The 10,135-nt window shown below is 43.1% G+C and overlaps 1 protein-coding gene across 3 annotated transcripts in view; it reads left to right on the forward strand.

Annotated features, from left to right (window-relative positions):
* The window catches only part of SLC22A15 (solute carrier family 22 member 15), a 38,401-nt gene extending 36,621 nt beyond the window's left edge, over positions 1-1,780 (forward strand). For all 3 annotated transcript variants that reach the window (XR_009743501.1, XM_061454040.1, XM_061454042.1), the window contains exon 13: positions 656-1,780. Coding sequence is in view for 2 of the 3 variants with exons in the window: in XM_061454040.1 (XP_061310024.1) it covers positions 656-677 (22 nt within the window). In the remaining variant the exon portion in view is untranslated. The remainder of the gene's footprint in view (positions 1-655) is intronic.
* The last annotated feature ends 8,355 nt before the right edge of the window (positions 1,781-10,135 follow it).

The raw sequence follows: 10,135 nt of genomic DNA on the forward strand, positions 1-10,135 counted from the left end.
AGGAGATAGGCACCAGTCTGTTGTGCTTGCTGTTCTTTTCACTGCTCCTTGTTTCTTACTGAAGTGCTCTTGCGTGGGTTTCTTCACCAGCCACAGTCCCTTTAGTGTCGTAGTTCCTCCTGAGTCTTGCTCTGTCTCTGCTCAGGTTAGGACTTTCCTTTTGGCATTTCTCCTGCTCAGCTGTCTCTCTGCCCCTCTTGTGCTGACATGGTCTTACCTTTTTCTTTTTCCTCCTACTGTTGTAGCACTGTAATCTGTTTTTCTTGTCACTTAGTGCCCTTTCTTAAACACCTGGACATAGGGAAGCAGTTTGTTACTGTGGGGGTGACTGCGGAGTCTATATGCGTGCATCCTACTTTGATAGGTGGCCTTGCTTGAGCAGGGTTTTGGACCAGATGACTTACAGAGGTCCCTTCTAACCTCAGCTATTCTGTGATGTCTGTGCTCCCTGCTGCTGGGACTAGCACAGGGTAGCCCCTGGCCTCTTCCCACACACGACACCCTGCAGACCTCTCACAACTAAAACCCTGACAGTTATGTCCAACACGTGACTGAACAAGGGTTTCTTGCAAATCAAGTCCTTACACATTGGGATGGCAGTTTTTGTGAGTGGTAGTTGGTACTGTATTCCCTTTCTGTGTTACTGTTGTCTTAGGTCAAGTAAAGGAAACTCCTAAGGATATAATCAGACATTTATAGCCAAGTTTTGTGTCTGGTTACATTTGCATCCGTGCTGATTTCAAAAGACAGAACTTAGACCTCCACTTGACCAGAGGAGCAGCCAGAGGGGTAAACTACTTTCTTTCTACTCAACCCTTTATCATCATGAAAACAAATCTCTGTATAGTCTCTATCCTGGAGACTTTGTATTGCTTCCTCATGCCAGTTTAATTTGAATCAACAATCAGAAGTCCTCGCCAGCTGAGTAGCAGGGAAGTGGGAATAGGGGGGAATAGATTCGCTGCTTCAAACAAAAATCAAGTTGTATATAGTTGGTGTGTGTATTTTTAAATATTTGTAATTTGGCTTACTTGAATACTGTATGAGCCTTCCTGCATTAAAATGAGGACTGAAATACTTCAGAAGTACTTCCTCTTCTTTAACTGTATTAGTGTGCTGTTGTTAACTCAGAGTTGCACTGCTGAGAAGCCCGAGTTTAGAATACTTGATCTGGGAAGTCACAACTAAAGACAGCATAAGCTTTTCCACAGTGGAGCTTTTGTGGTGGTATACTCACATGTTCGTGGATCCATCTTTTTAAGATGCTCTTTGCCATAGGTGAGGGGCTGTAATAACTGTTGAAATATTCAGAATAATTGCACTTATCTGTTGTTTTCCTAATGTAATTCCTATGCATACTAACCTGTATGTGCTGTACTTCACTGGAGGTATGAAAGGTAAATATCAGGTTCTTAAATTACAAAAGGTAAATGAGTTTTGAAAGTAATTCTGTAAGACTGCATATTTTCCTGTGATATTATCTTCTAAAAGAGGCGATGGTGGTAAGCCCATGTGAATTTACCCAAAAGCTAATATTGGTGGTCGTTCCAGTCTCATTCAATTTCTGAATTATTTTGATCATTTGAAATACAGTTTCTCTCTACTCATTTTGTAGAGGCTAATCTGTGTTAGTAAACCAACTTCTAGGTGATTTGTAACAGCTCTAATACTGCCTCCGACTCATACAGTTCGTATTAATGTCTTTGTAACTTATTTTGTGCCTTTTTTTTCCCCTGACACAAAATCTCAATAAAAAGCAGCTCTTTTGCAACACCGCAAACCTGTTTTATTGTGCTTATTCTTCTACTTGCTTGATCCTTTTGTTTTCTGGAGGGGGATGAAGCTCTCATAATAGACCAGATATTTCTACTGCACTCTGCAGAAGAAAATTGACAAGGTGGAAAGCGGGTCATTTGGGAATGGCAGCGCTACAAAGCGCCTGGGAAACTGGGACTGTCAGTACTCATCAATATATTCCACCATATCTATCACAAATCATTTCTAACAAAACCAGGCACCAGTGCAATGTGAGAATCAATTTACTACTGGCTTCAGTTGTGCTGATTGATGTGGAAAGACTGGAAACACTTTGGGGGGTTTTAGCAGAGCAAGATGTCTGTGGTGTTACTAACATTTGGACTGGGGGAGTTTCCAGGAACACTAGTTGGCACTTAGAGGATAAAGTGATATGCATATGCATAAAAACATACTCACTGTCCTCTGCTTAAACATGGAATGGCAAAACTGAACACTTCATTACCTGGAGGTGAGGTGATAAATAGCTTGACTGCATTTCCTATCCACTGGCCAGTGACAAAGAAAGTAATTGTAATCGTCTGAATCTGGGAGGGGGAAAACGACTGTGGGGAAATAGGGATCCAGTCCTCTGTTTAAACTGGGTACCAGAGCTTCCATACCTCTGTATATGCTTAAAAAAAAAGGTAATTTAAAGATTCTCCTTGAATCCCTTGAGTAGGTGCCAAAGCACTTCATCTGTCAGGATTTCAAAGTGTACATGCTAAAGAAGGCAGGTGGTCTAAATGGTACACTAGACCTTCTGTTATGTTGCACTTCACTCTTCCTCAACATGGAGCTAACAACAACTCCCTGTTCATGCTTCCTGGGCACAGACCACTGGAAAAATCCTTTTTGAGTTGCTTACTGCAGAAGCAAAATGCAAACGCCTTAAGTATCTTTTCAGATTAATCTGTTGTATGCTTTCTAGAATCTGCTGAAGCTTTAAACACATTTAAACACATTTTTGAGGTCTTTTGAACTCCAGTGTTTTCATCAGCAGCCTTTCTAGAATGAGGAATTAGAATATCTGAAGCATACACCAACAAAGTAAATTGTATTGTTCATCCGTTGATCTAAAGTTGTAAATGGCTGTCTTTTGTTCTTGTTATTCCCAATGCTTGTGAGCCTTACTATTATTCCTCTATTATTATTACTACTATTATTCCTTGCTATTACTACTTGAAGAATGGGGTTGATTGAAGAATGGGCTTGTAAATAAGTAACTTCAAGGATGTTAGGCTTTGTCAGCAACTATAGAGGTAAGGAAATGACTAAGACAAGCATAGCAAGAACTGGCCAGAACCAGCCTGGTGGTTACTGACATGACAACGATCCTGAAATGGAGTGATGAAGAGGAAGGCGAGGAAGAAATAACAACCAGGACTCCCAAAGCCCACTACCGCATTTTAGTGTGTGTGAGGGAGGAATTCTAGAAGTATGATGTAATGTATAAGTAACTCAATGAATATGTATGTAATCTAAAGAATATGTATGTTTAAGGACAATATAATCACAGCCTGGTTGATGCTTAGATGAGACTCACTAGGAGGAGCTATCCCTGGTGTCTCTTGACATCGTAGTAAAGAGTATCTGCTTCTCAACTTAAACTTTGTTGGTGAGTTCCTGGAGTTTTCCCCAAATCATACTTGAGAGGATTGAGGGTTTCATTTAGTTTTCACTTTTCCTGCTGTTTCACCATGGATGTGGTGATTGAAGGCCCAGTGTCTAGTTCAGTCCTCAGCGTAATTCCACCCATACCACACAAATTTGTTGTTCCTTCCTCTCTAATACATTTTATCTGCATCCAGGGAACTACTGGCCCCAAAGGCTGCTTTGGTTGTCATCTGCATGAGGAGAAAGGAGTGCCTTGGTGACCAGCCACTGCCATACTTAAAGGCTGATTTACATGGATGTACCTTTCTTTTAGAACTGGATTAACTTGGGCTGCTCTTAAATGCAGCTCTGCTTGCCTGTGCTTTGTCTGGGAACTGGCTGTATCTCACTCGAACTGGAGCCTGTTTGACTACCAAGCCATTTTATTGTGGTCTGTTGAGCCAAAATAAGGGAAAACAGGGTGAGACACCAAGAATGGGGGGAAGAGGCCACAGATTACATGTGGGAAGGACTGTGGGTTTCGTCAGTGTATCTTTAACCTTTGCTTTGTTGTGATGCTGCTTCTGTCAGTAACTTGTCACACTGACAAGAGGAAGACACCTCTGGAAGTCATCAAATGGGAGGTGTGGAACTATAGTGCCATTCTTTAAAAGCAGGGGCATTGAGAAATGTGTTTGTCGCTTGCCAATAACAGCCAGTACTGGTGTTGAGGTGGCAATAGTAAGTATTGCCTATTAAGCAGCTGTGAGGCAAAATTACTCTTTCAAGCTGCAGCAGCCTTAAATTTAACTGAAGTTCTGCTGGAAACACACTGTTTCCAAGCCTCAACTCCTGCCTTTTCCAGTGTTGTGTAACCTACAAGATGCTAGATGACAGAGACAAGACAAATACTTGTGATTCATAATTCTCTCTTGGGGAATAAAGGTCTTTAGTCCTCATCCATTGCTTATTTAAGAGCAACTTCAGTGAACAATCTTTGCTGCAGGGTGGAGGAGGAACCTCAACTTACTGGTGAAACTATATATAATATAAGGTAATCTAATGTCATACTTGGAAAAGTGGTTCTTGAGTGACTTATTCTTACCATTCCCTTTTCTAGTGAAGATGACAAAGATGCAACTGCTCAGATTTATCCCCATCTTAGGGAGGGAGGAGGTAATATGGGCCAGAAAGACTGAAGCATTCCTTTTGAGCTCATTTTCCCTTCCATACTTCTGTTACTGAAAGGTAGCTAAGATATGACAATTCTGCAATCTGTTCCGCAGCTAAAAGCAAGCGATTTTTGTTCATTTCTCTGCACTTTGTATAATCCATGCAGGAGCTTGGCAAAACTACAATGGGGAATGCCACGAGGACTCATTGAAGAGAAGGCTGACTGAGCCATGCAGATGGGATTACTTGGAAGTCTGTAGGTTCAGAAACGACTTAAAATCTAGTTCAGCTTTATTTTGATTCAGCTATGGTTTGAGCCATGGACCTGATCCCAAAGCTGGAGTGCTTAGGTGGTTTGTTTAGTATTGGCTTAGGCTTGTTAGTTCTGAGATGCCACATCTTGCAGTATAAGACTCCTGATCCCTAATCTGTTTTCCAGCTGCTCTGCTTACCAGCCATGCCAGGACAAGGTGATGCCTTTTCTAACATTGTGACAGAGCTGTAAAGCAGGTAAATCAAGCACAAGCAGCATTCAGGTGCTTAGTGCAAGTAAAACCTGCTGATACAGGAAGTTGCACATTGTGGGGTAATTCCTTTCTTGACCAACTGCTGCTTCTTCCAAGAGCTCCTGCAAGGCTTTGTCACCTCCCAAAGCTCTTAGTAGCTCTTTGAATTTGATGGAACTCTACTTCATGTTGGACGGTGGGTGCACCAAATAGTAGGGACTCCCCCCACACAGGTCCTAGCAATTGGCTGACAGTTTCTCCCTCTTCCTCAAATATGAGGTGCGTCTTCTCAAATGAAAGTAGAAGCTGTAGGGCAGTATGCTTTGCATCAGGGAACCGAATGCTGGTCACTGCAGAGCTCCTTGTATGACAGGAGGGCAGCGGGACTCTATCCATCAGCATGACTGAACTGCCGTAATACCCACCCTGCTGTATGCTGCTTTTTAAATGACAGTGGGAGAGCTGTGCTTGCACAGGCCCAATTCTGTTTGGTTGATATTCACTGTGAAATGTTTGATTAACATCTTGTTAAAGAAGTGGAGAAGAATCCTCTGAAGCCTCTGCAAGGCCTGTCAATGCATAGGCTATGAGTGCAGCGATTAGGACAGAACCTGTGAGTACTGTACCTGAAATTAAGCCTCTGGATAAGTCACTTTTTCTCACCCGAGTTTGTTGCTTTCTTGAGACCTTGACCCCCACTCCTGCCTATAAACTGGAACCAGTGTGAATTTGCCAGATCACATTATGTTCAATTAGTGTTTATAACGATGATGCTGGGCAGAGTTAAAGTTGGCATGAAAATGTCATAGAGGAACTGAAAATTCCTAGGAAATTCACTATTAATGCTTTGATCTGTGCATGGCACATGGGGAGGGTGAGCTTTTGGGTTGGCGTGGCTTTCAGAAACAGCATACACTGAGCAGGAGAGAGCAGCTTGCACAGTGGCCTCTTCTCAGGGCTATTGGGTTGTTTGAATTGAGGGTCCATTATCTTCTCTAAAACTCTGAATTTCAGCTGTGGCTGTTTGGTCTTTGCCAGCGTTTGGCTGCTAGAGAGTGGTGAATGGAGCAGAAGTTCACTCAGATGAGATTGTTGTTGTTTTTCCTCATAGCAGGAATTGGATTGAATGACCTCCTATGAATGCTGTTCCACTTCCTCTTCCCTTCTGCCCCAAATTCAGCATGGTGGCAAAGCAGTCCCTCCCTCTCCTACCACATAGGTTTATTCATCTTGTTTCCCTATGTAAGTATACATACATGCATCTGCCTGCCCTCCCCTCCCTCTATGAAAGCCCAAGGAGCAAATATATAGAGTCATAGAATGGTTCGTGTTGGAAAGGACCTTAAGCTCATCCAGTTCCAACCCCCTGCCATGGGCAGGGACACCTCACATTAGACCATGTTGCCCAAAGCTCTGTCCAGCCTGGCCTTGGACACTGCCAGGGATGGAGCATTCACCACTCCTTTGGGTAATCTGTTCCAGTGCTTCACCACCCTCACAGTAAAGAACTTCTTCCCTATATCTAACCTGAACTTCCCCTGTTTCAGTTTGAGCCCATCACCCCTTGTCCTATTGCTACTGCTACCTCATGCCCTAGCCTGGCCAAGCACCTTGTTCTGCATCAGTGCTTTTATTCCAGGATTGTGTCTCTGTCCCCATTCCTGCTTCCAGTGCCCTGAATCTGTATGTAGCTAGTTCTGGCCCTGAATATCTACCCTGTGTCCTATCACTGCCTGGAGCAGATGCAGCACGAATGATTGGCCCTCTCCCTGTGGCAATTTGGATTTGACTGCATAAAACAGCCAATAAAGTGGATAGGGCTGGGGAGCTGATCACAGGAATTAGCTCAAAGCTGTATAGTTTTATAGTCCAAGATAGAGGGGGAAGTGTTCACTTGAAGAATGCCGTGACATTCCTCGTTTCTCCTGCTGCCTGCTCTTGATGATGACAAATATTTAGAAGTTACTGACTAAAAGAATAGCATACACATTTCCCAGACACAGACTGAGGGCTGTTAGCTCATTTTCCAGTCACTGAAGCTGGAGTGTGTAGCAATGAAGGTCATGATCTCATCTGTCTAGAAATTTTCTCAAAAGACTTTACTGAAGCCTCTGTTGAAATCCTCTCTCACAAGGCTGGTTCTCACTAGTTTGCTGAATCTCTTGATCTGCTTTGTGGTACATATATCATGCTTCTAATAAAGACTGTCTCTCTTCTCATTCCGCTGGTGCTTTCATTCTCATCTGTATAGTATTTGCTCTCTCGTAGCAATTGTTTCCCTCAGGGGCTCTTGCACTATAGAGTCAATGATTCTCCCCTCCTTTCTTCCCACCCAAAGCATGCAGTTGTCTGGCCCTTTCTTTCCCTGTGCTTTGCTTGAGACACTTCTACTGACAAAACCTTCCTTTACCCTCACTGCTTCTTCAGCTTCTCCTTTCCATCCTCTCCTCCATGCCATGTCAGCCTTGGAACATAACACCTTATGTTGCCACAGCCTAGGCATCACCTATTAGTTGTAAAAGTTTGATATCTATTACTGGTATGTGTGAGATGACCCATGCTGAGATGTTTGATCAGGCAGCTTTTACAGTAGATTGGCCATACCACTAACCAAGATCATAAAACACCACAGCTGCTTTAATGTGGTTCAAACTCTTGCAGAATGTGCTTGTCCAGCCCTTTTCACTCTGGTTTTTGTTATTTAAAATCTCACTTTCCTCCTACACAAATCTCTTTCCCAACACTCAGAAGTAGCTCCCAAGGACGTGGCTCTTTGGGTCTGGACACCCTTCTCAACTGTTTGCTGAAGCTGACCCATTTGTTCTGCAATGATTATATTTTCATCAAGAGAAAGCAATAGATCTTACGGGTATGTAGCTGTCACTGGCTTGTGAGACGTGTAGACCTAGCTTCTAGTTCTGGCTCCAATGAACACATATTTTACTAGTAATGTACTAATGTATGTATTTTACTAGTCACTGGATGAAGCCCAGAAACAGGGATGCCAGGCTGAATCTTCTCTCCCCCAAGTTTGTGTTTGAGTGACTATTCCCACTTAGTAGTGGTGACTTACTCAATTTGCTTCAAACTGCCATAAACTCGAGCAGTTAAGTTCTCAAGTGGGTCAATTTGGACATAGCAGCAAAGTGTAATAATAATACAAGCTAACACTGTGCTCTGGAGGGTAACCACATGAAAAATACCAGCTCCTGGAGATGCTGCGCTCCAGCCTGATTCAGCCCCTCACACAGACTGTGCTTCTTGCTTTGGCTCTTGTAAATCTTGACTGTGGTCGGTCTGTCTGTCCCAGAGTTATTGTGCTTCTAGATTCAAGGTCCTTTTCTTGACAGCTAAAAATAATCAGGCTACCAAGAGCCAGGCAAACCTATGCTAGGATCAAGAATTGAGGCAGCTTTTTCTCACCTGCCAAGACTTCCAGTGCTAAATGCTTTTCCAGTTGCACTGTGCTCTGCCAGACACCATGTTTTCTCCAGATGCTGCTCTTTCAACCATGTGTTTAAATCAGTGCAAGCCTCTTGGCATTTATTGAGTGCTTCCTTTTAGGCATTCAGGCCATTTACCTGGGCGTATAAATAAAAGTCCTGATTTTGTGACTGTTGGCCACAGGTAGCTTCTCAAGATGGTGGGACATCCTGACTGAAACAATAGATCAGTACTTGTAGTTTAGTGATGGATAAAACAGTGATAGAGGAAAAAATATCCTTTGCAGATGCTTGGAAATGGTCTGGTGGAATGTTTGTTTAAATCATGATGCACTGAACTTGCACTATTTCAGTGAACTTCCAAAGAACAATATATGCATTTAGAACTCAAAATGCTAGTTTTTCTGCCCAGCATCTCAGTCATCTTTCCTGGGAGCCTCAGAACCGAGGCACCCAGGGCTCCCAGCTTCCTGCACCCCTGCCACTATCTGAGCTGTCCATAATGAACTTGGGATTTTCCAGGCTCTCTAAAAGCTCACCGCACTGGGTGCCAGTGATCTTGTCAATACTAGAAGCCCTGCTGCATGATTTATATTTGCTGCACAGTGGCTTGCTTCTTAAAAGCTGCAAAACTTGACTTCTGTGAATTTGCTAAGTTGAGGCTGGTCAGTGGTGAGTAGCAGCACCATCATGTCAGAATTTCCTGCATCCTAAGGTAGTGATCCTTTGGGAATGCTACACTGCAGCCTGAAACCACTCAGGGTTGTAAATGATTTTGGGTTTCAAACTCTTCCCAGGTTAAGAGAACTCATTCCAAGCAAAAACTCCCTGCCTTTTCCTGACATATCCGAACTGGCCACGAATGGAAAAAAGATCTCGGGCTTGATAAACCACTGGACCAGATCCAATGCTATGCTTTGTATGGAAATGATAGAAACCTTTAACTTACTTGATATGAAGTGCAGGCCCAAGGCTCATGTGAGAACGCGTGGCAGTGAGAACAAGCAGTGTAGGCATGTGGAGCATTTTTGAGCCTGCCGAGTATTGATCGGGAAGGGGTGGGAATGAGTGGAGAAGCATTTCAAGTTGGCATCCATATGTGATTCTGATGCTGTCATAGTGAATTAGCAGCACTTTTTTCTCCCTGTAGTCCATCCCAAGCTTTTGTCATTGAAGCAGCCCCTTTGCCCATATCTACTTGTTTAAAAGACAAAGCGAAACCCCAAATAAATCCACAGAATTTGTGCCCCAAAAAAGCCTGTTTCTTGTGCTACTATCATCTGAATGGAGACCCTCAACACTACTGAATCACCGCTGCTAAAGACTGTCACAGCATAAATGTTATAGGGGATCCAAGCTGCAATTACTCATTTTGTACAGTCACTTAATCCACTAATGGGGAGAAATGGGGTAACAGTTTAAGAAGGCAAGAGAACTGTCAGAGGTTATTAAGTCTACTGGGATGATTTGTTTTGGTAATCTCTCTTGACCCAAGTACACGCTTCGGTTAATGCAACAGACTTAATGCCTCTGGTAATTAGAGCAAGAAGTGAGGGGTTATCATTAGCAACTGTGAATTAGGGATTATATTTCATCTGGAAGGCAGCATCTTCAACAGGGCTT

This window comes from Pezoporus flaviventris, unplaced genomic scaffold (assembly GCF_033815535.1).
Source record: "Pezoporus flaviventris isolate CSIRO_AGI_PZ_B2104156 unplaced genomic scaffold, CSIRO_AGI_Pfla_v1 ptg000015l, whole genome shotgun sequence".
NCBI lineage: Eukaryota > Metazoa > Chordata > Aves > Psittaciformes > Psittacidae > Pezoporus > Pezoporus flaviventris.